This window comes from Dipodomys spectabilis, unplaced genomic scaffold, assembly GCF_019054845.1.
Source record: "Dipodomys spectabilis isolate Male_0828 unplaced genomic scaffold, ASM1905484v1 ptg000069l, whole genome shotgun sequence".
Taxonomy (NCBI): domain Eukaryota; kingdom Metazoa; phylum Chordata; class Mammalia; order Rodentia; family Heteromyidae; genus Dipodomys; species Dipodomys spectabilis.
In genome coordinates this window covers 10,209,629-10,229,994 of record NW_024870746.1, presented here as the reverse complement: position 1 = coordinate 10,229,994, position 20,366 = coordinate 10,209,629, and the positions used below count along the sequence as shown (strand labels likewise).

Genomic DNA, 20,366 nt, shown 5'->3' with positions numbered 1-20,366 from the left:
TACATCATCTTGACAATAAAATTAAATTTTTAAAAAATGAGTCCATTGGAGTGGTATTTGCAAGGTAGGAGTCATTAGAGGAAGTAAGTTTTCAGCAGAGCTTTGAAATAGGTAAACAATAGCAAATGGTAGACAAAACAGGTCTTCTCAGCCAGAGGAATAACTTAGAAGATTGATCTCTGTCCTCTCTCCACTGCAGTGAGAATTTCTAATTTGATGCGAGTATTAGGAACAGAAGCTGTTCAAGACCCTACGAAGGTAGAAGCCCATGTTAGAGCTCAGATGGCAAAAAGACAGAAGTAAGTGCCATGGGGTTGGGTGGAAACCCCGGGCAAGTGCATTTTCCAAAGTGTTTTGGGGGGTGCATATTTGGAGGGGGGGGAGAGTCCTCTGTTGCTCTCTCTTTCCCTTAGCCCTGCCTCTGATCTTCAATGCCTTTCTCACTTGTGGATGTCCTTCCTGTCACGACAGAGCGCATGAAGAGGCCAACGCTGCCCGGAAACTTACAGCAGAACAGAGAAAGGTCAAGAAAATTAAAAAGCTTAAAGAAGACATTTCACAGGGGGTACATATATCTGTATATAGGTAGGTGTCCACAGTAGGCCAACTTTCCCCTTAGAAAAACAAATACTTTCCAAGTGCTTGAGACAGATTCATTATAGCCTAAAAGCATAACCAACAGTAGTCCCTGTTGTCAAGAAATAACATTCCTTAATCAGTGGGGAGTAAGTCTATATTATAGTGGTGAGAGTTGGGTTTTTTTTGTTCATTTGTTTTTTTTGTTGTTTTTTTTTTGCCAGTCCAACTCAGAGCCTGGGCACTGTCCCTAAGCTTCTTTTGCTCAAGGCTAGCACTCTACCACTTGAACTGTTTGTTCAGAAAAATAAACTAATGAATGTACTCACTCAAGTCACATTGTTAACAATTATCCTTTGTGAAGTAATTTATACAGAAAGCATTAAAAATGTTTTCACCAGTAATCATAGCCTTATCTGATGAATTGCAGTGTTCCTTTTATCCTCACTCCAAAATACATTTTTACATTGAAAATAGTTTTCTACTTTTGTACTGATTGAATATTTTTGTTTTATTCTTTTAGTTGATGTGTATCTTTTATGTTTTAAATGTGCTTATTTCTTTTTTCTTTTTTTTTTTTGGGGGGTCCGGTAATGGGGCCTGAACTCTGGGCCTGGGCACTGTCCCTCAGCTCTTCAGCTCAAGGCTAGCACTCTACCACTTGAGCCACAGCACCACTTCCGGCTTTTTTCTTTTTGCTTATGTGGTGCTGAGGAATCGAACCCAGGGCCTCGAGCATGCAAGGCAAGCGCTCTACCACTGGGCCACCTTCCCAGCCCTAAATGTGCTTACTTCTAATACTAGTTCATTATCATAGAAGTGGCACATTAGTCCAAAACTAATGAGTAATTATTAAGTCTTAAGTTTGTAACATGAGAGAAATCCACTTACTGAAAAAGTATCCTTCCTTTTCTCTGATCTCTTAGGGTCAATCTGTAATTAATTAGTGTTGATAGTTTTTCAGGTCTCCATCTAGAAAACTTTTATGCATACATGGCATCTACATTACAGGTACCTAGAGGCCACAGGATTTATATTACACTATCAGGAACAGTCTGAGGAACAATGAGTTTATAAATATTTTTGGGTGATATAAATGCCTCTCCTTTATTCCTGCTATTTGTTGTAAAGTATACAGTTACACTCTTTAAAGACAATAAGAAAGTAAAAATATTTGCTCCAGAAGCCTTTGCTTTTAGAGAAAGAATCATTTTGGATTCATCTTGTTAATTTGCTATTCCATTTAGGCAGCTACTGATGCTAAAACTGAAGACATAACTAAACTTTCCCTCCTCCAGAGTTCGAAATTTGAGCAACCCAGCCAAGAAGTTCAAGATTGAGGCCAATGCTGGGCAACTGTACCTGACAGGGGTGGTGGTACTGCACAAGGATGTCAACGTGGTAGTAGTGGAAGGGGGTGAGTCTGAAAAAAATTGAGAGAGTATTTTAAAGCCATACTTGGATGTAATATACTGGGCCTCTTATTTCTGTGTTTATTGGAGTGAACGGCTACATGGTAGCTCCTGGGATGGCTCCAACTACCACATTAATGTCTGAGCATTAGATGAGCTCAGAGGTTCCTTCCACCTGATCATCTTAACAGCTCTGGCAAAAATTCTTCTCTGTTTCCAGGCCCCAAGGCTCAGAAGAAATTTAAACGCCTCATGCTGCATCGGATAAAGTGGGATGAACAGACATCTAACACGAAGGGAGATGGTGAATGGGGGTTAGAGGGGATTAGGTGGCAGAGCTGTGGGAGGTAGAGGTGGAACATCTGCCCGCCCATTGTCTTCACTTCCTGTAACATTCTTGTTAATACTAAATAATGTTCAGCAACTTTTGAATGACACATTGATATAAACCTGCTAGGCATTCATACACAATTTTGTGTTTCATGTGCGTATTTATTGAGCATATGCGTAAATTCAAAAATTATTCTTCCTGTCCTTGAAGGCTTTTCTGACAGCTAGTTTCTCTGTCTTGGATGTGGATATTGGTTATATGTGTTACTTTGCACAAATTTAGTAAGCTATGCATTTGTGTTTCCTTCTATTATTCTGATTTTTAAAAAAAAGTTCTTTGGGCTGGGAAGGTGGCTCAGTGATAGAGCGCTTGCCTTGCATGCCTGAGGCCCTGGGTTCAATTCCTCAGCACCACATAAGCAAAAAAGCCGGAAGTGGCGCTGTGGCTCAAGTGGTAGAGCGCTAGCCTTGAGCTGAAGAGCTGAGGGACAGCGCCCAGGCCCAGAGTTCAGGCCCCACGACCGGACCCAAAAAAAAAAAAAAAAGTTCTTTAAAGTATTAAGATATAAAAACATATTTTAGACCAAAACCTTTATTTGATTAGGAAAAGATACTGTGACAAAAGTACTTGCCTATTACACACGAAGTCCTGGTTCTAATCCCTAGTGCTGCAAAAAAGAAAAGAAAGAATACTTTTCATTATATTTCCCACCTTTATCTTTTTGTTATTGTTTTTGTTTACTTGCTTGCAGTGCTGGGAATTAATCCCAGGATTTCCTGCTTACTAGGCAATGCTCTGCCCCTTAGTTATATAGCCCAGCCCTCCATAGTTCCACTATCAGTTTTTTTTTGTTTGTTTGTTTTTTTGTCGGTCGTGGGGCTTGAACTCTGGGCCTGGGCGCTGTCCCTCAGCTCTTCAGCTCAAGGCCAGCTCTCTACCACTTGAGCTACAGCGCCACTTCCGGTTTTCTGGTGGTTTATTGGAGATAGGAGTCTCACGGTCTTTCCTGCCCGGGCTGGCTTTGAACCGCGATCCTCAGATCTCAGCCTCCTGAGTAGCTAGGATTACAGGCGTGAGCCACCAGCGCCCGGCCCACTATCAGTTTTTGAGTGGTTAATTGGAGATAGTTTCTCACAGTACTTTTCTGCCTGGGCTGGCTTTGAATCATTATCCTCAGATCCTTAGCTCTCAGCGTCCTGGTTAGGTAGAATTAAAGGCATAACCACCAGTGCCGAACATCCTCCATGATTTTATCTTTTTGTTTTGTTTTCTGGCTTGGGGTTTGAGCTTAGGGTCTTAGATGTGCTCTCAGGTAATGCTTTAGCACTTGAGTAATGCCTCCAGCCCTGTTTTTTTCCTTTCTTTGTGCTGGTCATGGTGCTTGAACTCACGGTGCACTGTCCCTTAGATTTTTTACTCAAGGCCATTGATCTACCTACCACTTAAGCCATAGTTCAACTTCCAGCTTTTTCCTGGTTAATTGGAGATAAGAGTCTCCTGGAATTTCCTCCCTAGGTTGGTTTTGAGCTGTAATTCTCAGATCCCCAGCCTACTGAGTAGTTAGGATTATAGATGTGAGCCATTAGTGCCCAGTATCCTTAATCTTATTTGTGTGTGTGTGTGTACACACGTACTTGTACTTATTTGTGCCTGTGTTTGATATTCTCTAGATCATCATATTTCCATCAATATTCATTCTTCCCATCTTTTGTTGTTGTTTTTTGTTTTGTTTTGTTTTTTGGGTTTTTTGGGTGGTAGGGCTTGAACTCTAGGCCTGGGCGCTGTCCCTCAGCTCTTCAGCTCAAGGCCAGCACTCTGCCACTTGGGTCACAGCACCACTTAGGGTTTTCTGGTAGTTTATTGGAGATAGAGTCTCATGGGCTTTCCTGCCTGGTCTGGCTTTGAACTGTGATCTTCACATCTCAGCCTCCTGAGTAGCTAGGATTACAGGTGTGAGCCACCAGCACCCGTGTCCATTTTTTTTGTTGTTGATGTTGTTTGGTTGGTTTGTATTTTCTCAGTTCTGGGAAATTGAAAACAGAGTTTTGTACTTGGTAGGCAAGTGCTCTACCACATGAGCCTCATCTTTGGTCCTTTTGCTTTTAGTTTTTCAGTTAGGGTCTCATTTCTTGTCTTTTCTTGGACTTAGATTGCCCTACCTCCCAGTAACTGGGCTTGCCACCACAACTGGTCTGCATTTTCCCCATCTTTGATGGCATGAATTAGCTTTTTGTTGTTGTTGTTGTTGTTGGTCATAGGGCTTGAACTCTGGGCCTGGGTGCTGTCCCTCAGCTCTTCAGCTCAAGGCTAGCTCTCTAGCACTTGGGCTACAGCACCACTTCCGGTTTTCTGGTGGTTTATTGAAGATAAAAGGCCTTTCCTGCCTGGACTGGCTTTGAACTCTGATCCTCAGATCTCAGCCTTCTGAGTAGCTAGGATTAGAGGCATGAGCCACTGGCACCTGGCTATAAATTAGCATTTAATATCTTCAGAGAAACTTTTTGGAGATTTTTTTTTTCAAGATGACTTCTTGGTGTTTTTCCCAGGCTGGGCGTCAGCTCATTGATTTCAACAATCCTCTCACATTAGTTTGCCCTGGAGTTACTATTACAAGCACATAGCACTATACTCCACTAAGCCTTACATTTCTTTTTTTTTTTTTTTTTTTTCCTTTTGGTCAGTCATGGGGCTTGAACTCTGGGCCTTGGCACTGTCCCTCAGCGCTTTAGCTCAAGAAGAACACTCTACCACTTGAGCCGTAGCACCACTTCGGTTTTCTGAGTGGTTTATTGGAGATAAATCTCAGGGACTTTTCTGCCCCAGGCTGACTTTGAACCATAATCCTCAGATCTCAGCCTTCTGAGCTAGGATTACAGGCGTGAGCCACCAGCACTGGCTTCAGCCTTACACTTCTTTATGTTTTTTATTTTGAAAATACTGTACAGAGGATTACAATTACGGGAGCAAGGTAATAAGTACATTTCTTATCAAGCATTGTAGCTTCCTCCTTTGTTTTTCTCCTACCATCCCTTCCCTCCCACCTCCTCAACTATGTTCTCCCCTCCCCCCACTCCCAGCCTTACATTTCTTTTTTTTTTTTTTTTTTGGGTCTGGTCATGGGGCCTAAACTCTGGGCCTGGGCGCTGTCCCTCAGCTCTTCAGCCCAAGGCTAGCACTCTACCACTTGAGCCACAGCGCCACTTCCAGCTTTTTTCTTATGTGGTGCTAAGGAATCGAACCCAGGGCCTCGAGCATGCAAGGCAAGCGCTCTACCACTGAGCCACATTCCCAGCCCCCAGCCTTACATTTCTTGACTTTACCTAACTGTGGCCCTCTTGTACTTACTGTCCTTGAAGTACTTAAGGTACTTTTTTACTGTAACTGACACATACTTTTTTTGTTTGGCAAATGTTAAAGACATTTATACTTGGTTTATTCACCCTCCACCATTATCCTTGAGATTATTTTTATCATGTTAGCATCTGTAGCCTGGCTCACAAAATATCTCTCACAAAATTTTTTTTTTGCTGGTTGTGGAGCTTGAACTCTGTGCCTGGGCACTATTCTGAGCTCTTCAGCTCAAGGCCAACACTCTACCACTTGAGCCATAGCACCCATTTCCAGCTTTTTCTGTGTATGTGGTGCTGAGGAATTGAGCCCAGGGCCTCATGCAAGAGGCAAGCACTCTACCACTGAGCCAACCTCCCAGCCCCTCTCACAAAATTTTTATTATTGACTGCTTGTCTTTTAGTTCCTTATTCTAAGTATATAGCCCAGCTATACTGAACATAGTAGATAGACATAGTAGATACTCAGTAAATGTTGAATTAAAATCCTTGCCTATTTGGAGCTTCCAGTCTAATATAGAAAATAAAGATTAGCAGAAAAGAATATTTGTAATTCTAACATATGGGAAAAGGTGGCAATATTTGTAACTATTTGAGTGGACTTGAATACTGATTTAGCTGTATTGTCTTTTCCAGATGATGAAGAGTCTGATGAGGAAGCTGTGAAGAAAATTAACAAATGTGTATTAGTTTGGGAGGTAAGTGACAATCTTCAACTATTCACCACCTATAATCTTAACTACTTAAGAGGCTGAGATTGAGGGTCTCAGTTTGAAGCCAACCCTAGACAGCCAGATTTGAGAGCCTTTATTTAACTAGCAAAAAGCCAGAAGTGGATGTGTGGCTCAAGTGGTAGAGTGCCGGCCCTGAATGAGAAAGCTAAATGAAAGTGAGAGGCCCTGAGTTCAAGGCCCAGTACTGGCACAGACAGACTGACAGAAAGACAGAAAAATAGAATATTGTGAAAGGGTAAGGCTAGGGACATAGCTCAGTGGTAGAGTACATGCCTACCTGGGTTTGATCCTGAAAGAAAAATAAGTAGGAAAGCCAGGTGCTAGTGGCTCACGCCTGTGATCCTAGCTACTTAAGAGGCTGAGATCTGAAGATCATGGTACAAAGCTAGCCTGGGCAAGAAAGTCTGTGAGACACTTAACTCCAATAAACTACTGAGAAAAAGCAGAAGTGGAGCTATGGCTCAAGTGGTAGAGCCCTACCCTTGAGCACAAAGAGGCTCAGGGACAGCACCAGGCCCTGAGTTCAAGCCCCAGGACCAGCAAAAAACAAAACAAAACAAAAAAAAAAGTGAGAGGCTAGGAGACAGTCCTGCTTTTATTAGTTACAATCTGAGTAAAACACTTAGGTCAAATAGTGTTGTCATATCTGTAAGATAAGGATATTATTTTCTTCCCTGTTGTCAGGTTTTTATTTTTTGAGAAATAATGATAGTGCTTTATAAAAAAAATGTGACTAAATTGATCTTCAGTAGATCTTTTTTGCACTTGTCCATTTCTTTCATCCTTGAGATCTTAACATATCAATATTGTTTTTATTCATTTAGATAGAATACATAAGTATCTTCTGGAGTTTTTGTTTTGTTTTTTTGTGCTGGTCCTAGGGCTTGAACTCAGGGTCTGGGTATTGTCCTGAGTTTTTTTGTTTTGTTTTGTTTTTGTCAGTTGTGGGGCTTGAACTTGGAGTCTGGGCTATCCCTGGGCTCTTTTGTCCAAGACTAGGGCTCTACCATTTTTTATTTATTTATTTATTTATTTTTGGGTCCGGTCATGGGGCCTGAACTCTGGGCCTGGGCGCTGTCCCTCAGCTCAAGGCTAGCACTCTACCACTTGAGCCACAGCGCCACTTCCGGCTTTTTTCTTTTTGCTTATATGGTGCCGAGGAATCGAACCCAGGGCCTCATGCATGCAAGGCAAGCACTCTATCACTGAGCCATCTTCCTAGCCCCTGGCTCTACCATTTTGAGCAATAGCTTCACTTAGAGCTTTTGGTGATTAATTGGAGAGATAAGAGTTTCATGAACTTTCCTGTTGGGACTGGCTTTATACTGCCATCCTCAGATCTCAGTAACTAGGTTAACAGGTATGAGCCACCAGCACTTGACTTCTCTGAACTTTTTTGCTCAAGGCTTGTACTCTACCACTTGAGCCACAGTTCCACTTCTCTAGTGGTGATCCCTGTCTGGGTTGGCTCCAGACCAAGATCCTTGGGTCTCAGCCTCCTGAGTAGGTAGAATTACAGGTGTGAGTCCCCAGCACATAGCTTTTTCTGTATTTATTATTGTTATTATAAAGGTGATGTACAGCTGGTCACCGGTGGCTCACACCTGTAATCCTAGCTACTCAGGAGGCTGAGATCTGAGCATCTCAGTTCAAAGCCAGCCTGGGCAGGAAAGTCCCTGACACTCTTATCTCCAATAAACCACTAGAAAACTGGAAGTGGCGCTGTGGCTCAAGCGGTAGAGCGCTTGTCTTGAGCTGAAGAGCACAGGGACTGCGCCCAAGCCCAGAGTTCAAGCCCCATGACCCACCAAAAAAAAAAAACCATACTCAAAAACCAGAAGTGGTGCTGTGGCTCAAGTGGTAGAGCACCAGCCTTGAGCTGAAGAGCTCACAGACAGTGCCTAGGCACAGAGTTCAAGCCTCATAGCCGACAAAAAAAAAAAAAGGTGATGTACAGATTGGTTACAGTTACATAAGGTAATCAGTACCTTTTTTTTAAATTTGCTTTTAAAGGAGGCTTTTTTTTTTTCTATCTTTTCTTTTTTCTTTTTCTTTTTTTTGGCAGTCATGGAGCTTGAACTCAGGGCCTGGCCACTCTCCCTGAGCTCTACCACTTTGAGCCACCTCCACTTCCAGTTTTCTGGTGGTTAATTAGAGATAAGAGTCTTACTGATTTTATTTCCTGGGCTTTGAATGGCGATCCTCAGATCTCAGCCTCCTGAGCCACCAATACCTGGCTTCAAAGGTGGGATTTGTACATTTCTTTTTGGACAATGTTACCTCTTCACTGGATCTCTCCCAGTTTTTCTGTCCCATATCCACCCTCTTCTGTTTTGTAAATGTGTTTGTTACTATTGCTATTAACTCATTTATTTTGAATGTTGCTCTATTATTGCAAAAGCACTACAGGTTATGAAGATTAAGCAAAGCTTTATAAAATTTCAGGTAAGCCACACCAGTGGTTAATTGGAGATGAGTCTCAGACTTTCCTGCCCAGGCTGCCTTCCATCGATTCTCAGATCTCAGCCTCTTAGCTAGGATTAGAGGTGTAGCCACTGGCGCCTAGCCAGTTGCAAACTATTTTAACCTCTTACCCTCTTTGTTAATACAACCCTCTCTTACTCCATGACAGTCCGTTTTTCTTTACTTGTTCACCATTTCATTTTTTTTCCTTCTTTTTTTGGCCAGGCCTGGGGTTTGAACTCAGAGTTTGGGCTCTGTCCCTGAGCTTTACTGTGCTTAGGGCTAGCACTCTACCACTTAAGCCACAGCACCACTTCCAGCTTTTTCTGTTATGTGATACTGAGGAATCGAACCCATGACTTCATACATGCTAGGCAAGCACTCTACCATTAAGCCATATTCCCAGCCCTTTATTTTTTATAGGTAATTGGAGATAAGAGTCTTAGAGACTTTACTGCCTGAGCTAGCATCAACTGTGATCCTCAAGTCTCAGCCTCCTGAGTAGCTAGGATTGCAGGTGTGAGACTAGTGCCCAGCTTCCATATCTCCAGGGCTCAGCGTCTTTCACTAAGGTTCTTTATGATGTTTTCATCTATACTTTGTAGTACAGAATTATTTACTGTCTTTTTCCTTTCCCTTCCTTCTCCAAAGTAGTCCCCTAATTAGATCTATGTTTTATATTTATCATATATATGAATGTACATACTCATGGATATGAATATCTTTTAGGAAAATCTTTTTTTTTTAGGAAATTGCTAACAATAATTTATCACATTCATGTCTTATCCCAGATCTCTTGATTTATACATATAAATTTCACATAATAAATCCTATTTCTCTGTCTCATAAATCCCTACTTATGTATTATTTATTTCTCATTTTCTGTTTTGAGAGCCCTCAGTTATCTCATAGCCAAATGTTGATGGTTCATGCCTGTAATCCTAGCTACTCAGGGGGCTTAAGGATCACAGTTCAAAGCCAGCCTAGGTAGGAAATAGTCTCAAGACTTTTATCTCTAGTTAACCATCAAAAATCAGGAAGGATAGCTATGGCTTAGTAGAATGCCACCCTTGAGTAAAAAACTTTTAGAGATAGCACCCAGGCTCTTGAGTTCAAATCCAGGACTAGCACCCTCCCCCAAAAAATTATCTCAGGAAACAAACCATTTTCTCCTCCTTTATAGAGTCTTCCTATTGAATGTTCATTAAGATAGTACTTCTCTTCTCTTTTTTTTTTTTTTTTTGGTCGGTCATGGGGCTTGAACTCTGGGCCTGGGCGCTGTCCTTCAGCTCTTCAGCTCAAGGTGAGCACTCTTAACACTTGAACCACAGTGCCACTTCCTGCATAACTAGGATTACAGGCGTGAGCCACTGATGCCTGGCATTAGAAATATTTAATAGGAAAGCAGAGATGAATTTGGGCAATGCACTGAGGGCATCAACAGGTTTTCTCTCTTTCCTTCCTCCCTTCCTTTCTTTCTCTCTTTCTCTTTCTCTTTCTTTCTTTCCCTTCCTTCCTTCCTTCCTTCCTTCCTTCCTTCCTTCCTTCCTTCCTTCCTTCCTTCCTTCCTTCCTTCCTTCCTTCCTTCCTTTCTTTCTTTCTTCCTTCCTTCCTTCCTTCTCTCCCTCCTTCCTTCCTTTCTTTGCTTTCTTTACTTTTTTTTTGTTGGTCGTGGGGCTTGAACTCTATGCGTAGGTGCTGTCCCTCAGCCCTCAACTCAAGGCAAATGCTCTACCACTTGAGCCACAGCACCACTTGGTTTTCTGGTGCTTAATTGGAGATAAGAATCTCACACCTTTCCTGCCCAGGCTGGCTTTGAACTGTGACTCTCAGATCTCAGTCTCCTGAGTAGCTAAGATTACAGGCATGAGCCACCAGCACCCAGAACTTTTTTTTTTTTTTGTCAGTTGTGGGGCCTGAACTCTGAGCCTGGGCACTGTCCTCAGCTCTTCAGCTGTAGACTAGTGCTCTACCACTTGAGCCTCAGCCCCACTTCCCGCTTTTTCTGCTTATGTGGTGCTGAGGAATCGAACCGAAGGCCTCATGCATGCAAGGCAAGCACTCTACCACTGAGCCATCTTCCCTGCCCCCCCCCCCCCCCCCCCGCCTTTTTTTTTTTTGGTTGGTTGTGGGGCTTAAACTCAGGGCCTGGACATTGTCCCTGAACTTATTTGTTCAAGGCTAGTACTCTACCACTTGGAGCCACACCTGGCTGGTTAAGTGGAGATAAGAATCTCAGATGTTCCTGCCCCGGCTGGCTTTGAACCACATTCCAAAGATCTCAGTCTCCCAAGTAACTAGGCACTTGACTAGACATGAGCCACTAGTATCTGTCAAGGTAGTACTTTTTTTAAAGTCAGGGGCTTGAGCTCTGGGCCTGGGCGCTATCCTCAGCTCTTCAGCTCAAGGAGAATTCTCTACCACTTGGGCCACAGCACCACTTCTGGTTTTCTGAGTGGTTTATTGGCAATAAGAGTATCATGGATTTTCCTGACGGGGCTGGCTTTAAACCTCGCACCTCAGATCTCAGCCTCCTAAGCAGCTAGGATTATATGCATAAGCTACCAGTGCCTAGCTGGGAAGCACTTTTCAAAGCACCTCACTACAATAACTAATGCTAAGAACTCAATGTTCTTCAAAATGTTAATAAATTTTGTAACTTTTTTTGGCTCCAAACTAGGACTTGCTCATTAAGGGACAGTCAACCACCTGAGCCATACCTCCAACCCCACATGTAACCTGTTTTGTATTTGTGCAAGTCCTGGGGCTTGAACTCTGTCCCTGAACTTTTTTGCTAAATCTAGTGCTCCACCACTTGAGCTACAGCTCTGATTTCTGGCTTTTTGTGGTTCATTATAGATAAGAGCCTCACAGACTAAGACTGGCTTCCAGCTGTGATCATCGTATCTCAACCTCCTGAGTAGCATGAGTCATTGGTGTCTCACTACATGTAACCTTTTTTGGAAGGGGGAAAAAACGTGAAATTCTGTCTGGGTATATTAGTGCACATCTGTAATCTTAGCACTCTGAGGCACTCTCTACCTGTTCTCAACAGAGACCAGCCTAGTTTACATAGCAAGATTTGGATTTTTGGGTTTTTTTTTTTAAAGGACTGGGGAGCTGGGCGCTGGTGAATCACACCTATATCCTAGCTACTCAGGAGGCTGAGATCTGAAGATCGTGGTCAAAGCTAGCCCAGGCAAGAAAGTATTTTTGGGGGGTGGGGGAAGGGAAGGGTCGGTTGTGGGACTTGAATTCTAGGACTGGGCACTGTCCCTGAGCTCTTCAGCTCAAGGCTAGTACTCTTGTTTTTTTTTTTTTTTGGGTCCGGTCGTGGGCCTTGAACTCTGGGCCTGGGCGCTGTCCCTCAGCTCTTCAGCTCAAGGCTAGCGCTCTACCACTTGAGCCACAGCACCACTTCCGGCTTTTTCCTTTTTGCTTATGTGGTGCCGAGGAATCGAACCCAGGGCCTCATGCATGCAAGGCAAGCACTCTACCTCTGAGCCACCTTCCTAGCCCTCAAGGCTAGTACTCTTATCACTTGAGCCACAGTGCCATTGCTGGGTTTTTCTTTTTATATCCTACTGAGGAATCGAACTCAGGGCTTCATGCATGCTAGGCAAGCACCCTACCACTAAGCCTCATTCTTAGCCCCCTTAAGACTATTATCTCCAGTGAACCACTGAAAGCTGGAAGTGGCACTGTGGCTCAAAGTGATAGAGTGTTAGCCTTGAGCAGAAGAGCTCATGGACAGCGCCCAGGCCCTGAGTTCAAGCTCCATGATTGACAAAAAAAATAAAAATAAAAAGGACTGGGGGCATAGCTCATGTTGTAGAGTGCTTGTCTAGGAAAGGGATACTTAGTTCAGTCAGTCCTCAGTATTTTGAAAATACTTTTTTTTCCAGGGTACAGCTAAAGACCGGAGCTTTGGAGAGATGAAGTTTAAACAGTGCCCCACAGAGAACATGGCTCGAGAGCATTTCAAAAAGCATGGGGCTGAACACTACTGGGACCTCGCACTTAGTGAATCTGTGTTGGAGTCCACTGATTGAGACCACTGCAAGCCCTGCCTCTCCCCCTTGCCTTTGTCTCTTCAGTCCTACCCCGTACGCTACTTCCCACCTGCCCCACTTGTGTGTGTGATCGCAGAACTGTGCCAAGCAGACACTGGGGCAAATGGAGAATACTTGGCTCCTTTTGCCCAGTCAGCCTGGTGTTACTCTTCATTCCCCGTATGTGCATATGATTAAAGAGTTATTTTTAAATTTGGCATGACATTTTTCACACATTCACAGATATTAGACTTAAGTTTCCAGATTATCTTTTTCTAGACTCCTAGAGGTTTTTGAAATCTAATGGAAATGTGTGACATCTTCCTAAAGCAAGATGTTAAATAATCTGTGCAAGATTATAGCCAGTAAGTGGTGGTAATTAGGTTGGTTTGAAGCCTAAACTAAGCCACTAAGTATATACATTATTATTTGTAAAATGAGATGTAAGAAGCTCAGATGAACCAGGCAATGATGGTTCACACCTGTAATCCTAGCTACTCAGGAGGCTGAGATCTGAAGATTGTGGTTTGAAGTCAGCCTAGGCAGCCCATGAGATTCTTCTCCGATTAATCAACAAAAAGCCAGGAATGGAACTGTTGTCTCAAGTGGTAGAGCAATAGTCTTGAGCACAAAAGCTCAGGAACATTGCCTAGGCTTTGAGTTCAAGTCCTAGGACCAACACAAAAAAAGTTCAGATGTATTCTGTTTTATAAATGGACTGTTCTTAACACTGGAATGCATTGTGAACTTTAGTAGTTTCTTCCATTATCTATTTCACATCTTTTAAATGTCTAGTTATTTCACTATAGAGAGTTTGGGAAAGAGTTATTTTTTTCTTGGAGTACTGTGATTAAACTCTGAGCCCTGATTGTGTTATGCTGGGCAAGTGTTATACTACTGAGCTACATCCCCAGCTGTTTTTTTTTTTTTTTTTCTGACAGTACTGGGGTTTGAACTCAAGGCTCAGCTTTATTCACTTGTGTGCTCAGCTAGTTCTCTATGTGGCTGTGGCTGTGGCTGTGTGTGTGTGTGTGTGTGAGAGAGAGAGAGAGCAAGAGAGATGGTATTGGGGCCTGGGTGTTATTCCTTCAAGCCACACCTCCACTTCCAGCTTTTTGCTGGCTAACTGGAGATAAGTCTGGAATTTAGCTGCCTGCCTGGCTTCACACTGAGGTCTTCAGATCTCAGCTTGCTGAGTACTTAGAGCCATTGGCACCAGACTCAAAACTTTTTGTTGTTGTTGCTGATATTAGGGTTTGAGCTTACCCGCTCACTTTTCATGTTCTGCTGTCCTGTATCACTTGAGCTATGCCGCTAGCCCCCCCTCCCCTTTTTTTTTTTTGGCCAGTCCAGGGCTTGAAGTCAGGGCCTGGGCACTGTCCCTGAGCTTTTACTCAAGGCTAGCACTCTACCACTTGAGCCACAGTGCCACTTCCAGCTTTTTCTGATTATGTGCTACTGAGGAGTCGAACCCAGGACTTTGGATTCGATTAGGCAAGCACGCTACCAATAAGCTGCATGCCCAGCCCCTATCACTGCTTTTTTTTTTCAGTTGGTCATGGGCCTGGGCATTGGAACTTGGCCTGGGCACTGTCCCTCAGCTCTTCAGCTCAAGGCAAGCGCTCTACCACTTGAGCCACAACGCCACTTGCGCTTTTTCTGTTTATATGGTGCTGAGGATTCGAACCCAGGGCCTCATTGTGTGCAAGGCAAGCACTCTACCACTGAGCCACCTTCCTAGCCCTTATCACTGCTTTTTATTGGTTATTTTGGAGATGGAGTATCTCAGACATTTCTACCTAGGCTGGCTAAAAACAAGATAGGTCTCAGCCCTTCTTGAGTAGATAGGATTAAAAGCTTGAACAACCAGCAACAGGCTGCCTTAAAACAGCTTTTGAAACTTTCCAAAGCCATGTTCCAGTAGCTCATGCTTATAATCCTAACTCAGGAGATTGAGATCTGAGAATTGTGGTTTGAAGCCAGCCTCAACAATAAAATTTGTGTCTCCAATTAACCACTAAAAAGTGGGAAGTAGAAGAGTGACTGAAGTGGTAGCCAGTCTTCAGAAGAAAAGGCTAAAGGACAGCACCTAGGACCTGAGTTCAAGCCCCAGTAGGATCACACAAAAAATGAAAAATAAGGGCTGGGAATGTGATCACTCAAGTGGTGAAGTGTTAGCTTTGAGCAAAAGAAACTGGGTCAATGCCCAGGACCTAAGTTCAAGTCGCAGGACTGGCAAAACAAAAGTAAGTTTACAAGGAAATTGGGCATCAGTGGCGCACCTGCAGACTTGGTGGATAGTAATAGTCCAGGCAGAAAAGTCTGAGGCTGGGGCCCATGCTCATACATGAAATCTTAGCTACTCAGAAGGCTAAGATGTAAGCATTGTGGTAAGAAGCCAGACCAGGCAGGAAAGTCTGAGACTTTTGCATCCAATTAACCACCAGAAAACTGGAAGTCGCTGTGGCTTAAAGTGGTAGAGCGCAGCCTTGAGTGATAAAGCTTAGGGACAGTGCCCAGGCCCTGAGTTCAAACCCCACAACCACTACCACCAACAGAAAAAGTCTCAGAGACTTAAGCTCCAAAATAATACTAAGGCCAGACTGCTGCAGGTGTGGCTCAGGTGGTCAAGCTTGGAGAACAAGCAGAGTTCAATCTTGGTAATGGCAAAAAGAAAAAAAACACATTCACACTCCAGAAATGAAATAGAGATTAAGTCTAGGAAAACATCTTAAGAGATTTGTGTGAAGACAACCACAAAAATCATGAGAAATTAAATGTCAAAACATTACATGTGGGGCTGGGAAGGTGGCTCAGTCGTAGAGTGCTTGCTTTGCATGCATGAGGCCCTGGATTCGATTCCTCAGCACCACATAAGCAGAAAAAGCCAGAATTGGCGCTGTGGCTCAAGTGGTAGAGTGCTAGCCTGGAGATGAAGAGCTGAGGGACAGCCCCCAGGCAGGCCTTGAGTTCAGGCTACATGACCAGTAAAAAAAAGAAAAAAGCCAGAGGTGGCGCTGTGGCTCAAGTGGTAGAGCACTAGCCTTGAGCTGAAAGAGCTGAGGGACACCGCCTAGGCCCCATGACCGGACCCCCCCCCAAAAAAAAAAAAATTACACATTCCTTGAATGGAAAACTCAATTTTGGAAAGATAAAATTCTTCCCTACTTGATCTCTAAATGTAGTGGCATTCCCAACTAAAACTGCACCAGGTTACTTTATGGAAATTGATGGGTTGAAGCCACGTGCTGGTGGCTCACGCCTGTAATCCTAGCTACTCAGGAGGCTGAGATCTGAGGATAGCGGTTCAAAGCCAGCCCAGGCAAGGAAAGTCCGTGAGACTCTTATATCCAATAAACCACTAGAAAACCGGAAGTGGCACTGTGGCTCAAGCAGTAGGGCGCTCACCTTGAGCTGAAGAGTGCAGGGACAGCATCCAAGCCCAGAGCTCAAGTCCCACGACAGACAAAAATTTTTTAAAAAGGGCTGGGAAGGTGGCTCAGTGGTAGAGTGCTTGCCTTGAATCCATGAGGCCCTGGAGTTTCTGCACAGCTAAGGACATAGTTACTAAACTAGAAAGACAGCCAACCACTTGGGAAAAGATCCTTACTAGCAATACATCAGACAAAAACCTAATAGCTAATATATACAAGGAACTCAAGAAACTAACCCCTCCTAAATAATAGTGTAATTACCAAATGGGCAAGGGAGCTAAGAAGAGATTTCTCAGAAGAAGAGGTAAGAATGGCAAAGAAACATGAGGAAATGCTCACCATCCCTGGCCATAAAAGAAATGCAAATCAAAACAACCTTGAGGTACCATCTTACCCCACTTACATTGACTAATATTTTGCATTTTTTTGTTGTTTTTTTGTTTTTGGTCTGGTCGTGGGGCCTGAACTCTGGGCCTGGGCGCTGTCCCTCAGCTCTTCAGCTCAAGGCTAGCGCTCTACCACTGAGCCACCTTCCCAGCCCCTAATATTTTGCATCTTAACAACAAATGCTGGTGGGGATGTGGAGAAAAAGGAACCCTACTGCACTGCTGGTGGGAATGTAAACTAGTACAGCCACTCTGGAAAGCAATCTGGAGGTTCCTTAGAAAACTAAACACAGACCTTCCCTATACCCCAGTCATACTACTCCTTGGCATCTACCTCAAGCATCATGAACCAGGATATGATAAAGACACCTGCACATCCATATTCATTGCCACAGTATTCACAATAGCCAAGATATGGAAGCAATTGAGGTACCCCACAATAGATGAGTGGATCCAAAAACTGTGGTACCCATATACAATGTAAATTTATACAGCCATCAGAAAAAATAAAATAACGTCATTTGCAGAGGAACTCAGTTGAATAATTCATGTTAAATAAGGTAAGCCAAACTCAGAGAGACAAATGGCACATGTTCTCCCTGAAATGCAGAAGTTAAATCTAAAATGCACTGGGATATGACAAAGTACACAGAATTCTAGGTACTCACATACAGTGAGACCCAAAGAGATAGGAGAGGATCACAAAGGTGCAATACCCAAGCTCCTCCTCATATGTATATAAAATAATACACAAGCTGGGCGCTGGTGGCTCACGCCTGTAATCCTAGCTACTCAGGAGGCTGAGATCTGAGGATTGAGGTTCAAAGCCAGCCTGGGCAGGAGAGACCGTGAGACTCCTATCCCCGATAAACCACCAGGAAACCGGAAGTGGTGCTGTAGCTCAAGTGGTAGAGTGCTCGCCTTGAGCTGAAGAGCTGAGGGACAGCACCCAGGCCCAGAGTTCAAGCCCACAACTGAAGAGCTGAGGCTCAAGTGTGGCTCAAGTAGAACACTAACCTTGAGCAAAAGAAGCTCAGGGACAGTGCCCAGGCCCAAAAAAACCTGCAGTAAAAGACTGAAAGAATGTATTATAAGTTGATGCAGCAGGAGAAGCCTAGAATAACTGAACATGGACCTAAAAAATACCTAGACCCAGCTATACCCTTAAAAATCAATTCAAGGAACCGGGCGCCACTGGCTCACACCTGTAATCCTAGCTATTCATGAGGCTTAGATCTGAGGACCACGATTCAAAGCCAGGCAGGGCAGGAAAGTCCATGAGACTCTTATTTCCAATAAACCACTCAGCTGTAGGTGGCATTGTGGCTCAAGTGGTAGAGTGCCAGCTTTGAGCTGAAGAGCTGAGGGACAGCACCCAGGCCCAGAGTTCAGGCCCCACAACTGACAAAAAAAAAAAAAAGAAAAGAAAAAGTTCTGGGTGCTGGTGGCTCATGCCTGTAATCCTAGCTACTCAGGAGGCTGATATCTGAGGATAACTGTTCAAAGCCAGCCTGGGCAGGAAAGTCTGTGAGACTCTTATCTCCAATAAACCACTAGCAAACTGGAAGTGGCGCTGTGGCTCAAGTGGTATAGTGCTAGCCTTGAACTGAAGAGCGCAGGGACAGCACCTAGGCCGAGAGTTCAAGCCTCACGACACCACCAAAAAAATCAAGGGCTCAGAATGTACATTTAGTGGTAGAGTGCTTGCCCAGCATGCACAAAACCCTGGGTTCGATTCTTCATACCACCTACATAGAAAAAGCTAGAACTAGTGCTGCAGTTCATGTGGTAGAGTGCAGCCTTGAGCAAAATGAAGCTCAGGGACAGTGCCCAGGCCCTGAGTTCATGACCCAGGACTGGCAAAAAGAAAAGTCTCACAGGCTTTCCTGCCTGAACTAGTTTCAAATGCTTATACACAAATCAAAGGCTCCTAAATAGCTAGTATTACAGGTGTGCACTACAGGTACCTAGTGATATTTTAGTCTTCTGTAACAAATGACATCACTGAGGCTCAGAGATTAAGAGACAGAACCAAGGCTCAGGGAAGGTTCATAGCTAAACAGCAAGAACCAGAAATAAGTGGGATGGGAACTCATGATGGGAACATGTCCTAATATTTGGAAATATTGTAAATTGAAAATAAATTGAATACACTGCTATCCTCAGATCTCAGTCTCCTGAGTAGCTAGGATTACTGGCAGGAGCCACCAGAGCCTGTCACTTTTATTTTTTGGGGGGGGGGGGGGGTAGTGTTGCTGAATGGAACACAGGACCTTCTGCTCTTCAAGTATCGCATTTTTTTTTTCCTTTTCCAGTTCTGGGGCTTGAACTCTGAGTCTGGGCGCTGTCCCTCAGCTCTTCAGCTCAAGGCTAGCGCTCTACCACTTGAGCCACAGCGCCACTTCCGGCTTTTTTCTTTTTGCTTATGTGGTGCTGAGGAACCGAACCCAGGGCCTCATGCGTGCAAGGCAAGAGCTCTACCACTGAGCCACCTTCCCAGCCCCTGAAGTCGAATCTTAAGTGGCAAAAATGGCCACATCCTACTATCCTTTCCTCGCTTGGAAAATTTTACAAGAAAGTTTTTCCGCTTCATTTCCTTATCTGCTTCCCCATCCTATCACCCAGATGGCCCAGTGGCTGGCGGTGAATGCTATCCATCCCAGGATCCTGCGGTACCGCTTAGGGCTCGGCTTAGCGCATGCGCACTTTCCGCGACGCGGCAAGATGGCTGCCGACCATTTTGTACTCCGTCGGTACTCGAGTCGGCGTCGGCAGCGGACGCAGCCACTGGAACTAACAGGACCCTCTGAGCCAGTGGGCAACTGCTGGTGGTAATTTCTTGGCTCAGCTGTGTGAACTGGACCGCTCCCAGACCAGCGACACCTCTGGGAAGCAAAAAGCGGGCGAAACGTTGGAGCCCCACCCGCTAACTCCGCTAACCTGCTCGTACGCCCTCCCACTCCCCGTTGAGTGGTTTTTTTTTTTTTGGGGGGGGGGGGGGGGGAAAGGATCTGCTGCGCAGGCGCATAAATAAAACGCAGTGCCTCCTGGGCCCTCGGGGCTAGCGGACTGCTGCGCGCGCTTCCCAGATCCTCCCGATTGGTCGAACGGCCCGCAATCACGCCTCCTCGGCTCCCAAGGTTGAGGAGGAAGCTGAGGGGCAGGGCTGGTCCACGCGTGCGCAGAATCCTGCTGCTCCTTTTCTATTGCGTTGCAAAAAAATCTTGCTTAGGTCGCCTTGGGCCTGTTCTGTGTTGGGGAATCTTAAAAAGGCGAGGGAACGATTCCTGCCACGGAAGGGGCAGTCGGGGGAGTGATAAAAACTTTTTAAGGATATTCACGCCCGCCCTGGCCCCCGCGAGTTGGAGGCTTCGGGGGGGGCGGGGGGTGAGGAAAGGGCCTTCAGCGTTGAGAGCCGTGTAGAGTATCAAACCCATTTGTTTCGGCGCCAGTAGGTTTTGCAGGTCCTGGGTTGTGTGTGTGTGTGTGTGTGTGTGTGTGTTTTAAATTTTATTTTCTGCGCAGATTCTCTCCTGATTACTGACTGGTTTAAACACGACCCCTTCACCATACCGATACACCTCGGGAGCCCGCGCGGCGCCCCTCTTAGGACGTCCGCCCGCCCGCCCGC

At 44.6% G+C, this 20,366-nt stretch overlaps 1 protein-coding gene across 3 annotated transcripts in view; it reads left to right on the top strand.

The window, feature by feature from the left end:
• Positions 1–13,128, top strand: part of Prpf3 (pre-mRNA processing factor 3) — a 34,483-nt gene extending 21,355 nt beyond the window's left edge. For all 3 annotated transcript variants that reach the window (XM_042682081.1, XM_042682082.1, XM_042682083.1), the window contains 6 exons: positions 200–299; positions 472–585; positions 1,875–1,993; positions 2,209–2,292; positions 6,303–6,364; positions 12,769–13,128. In XM_042682081.1, the coding sequence (XP_042538015.1) occupies positions 200–299; positions 472–585; positions 1,875–1,993; positions 2,209–2,292; positions 6,303–6,364; positions 12,769–12,915 (626 nt within the window). In that variant the 3' untranslated portion in view covers positions 12,916–13,128. The remainder of the gene's footprint in view (positions 1–199; positions 300–471; positions 586–1,874; positions 1,994–2,208; positions 2,293–6,302; positions 6,365–12,768) is intronic.
• The last annotated feature ends 7,238 nt before the right edge of the window (positions 13,129–20,366 follow it).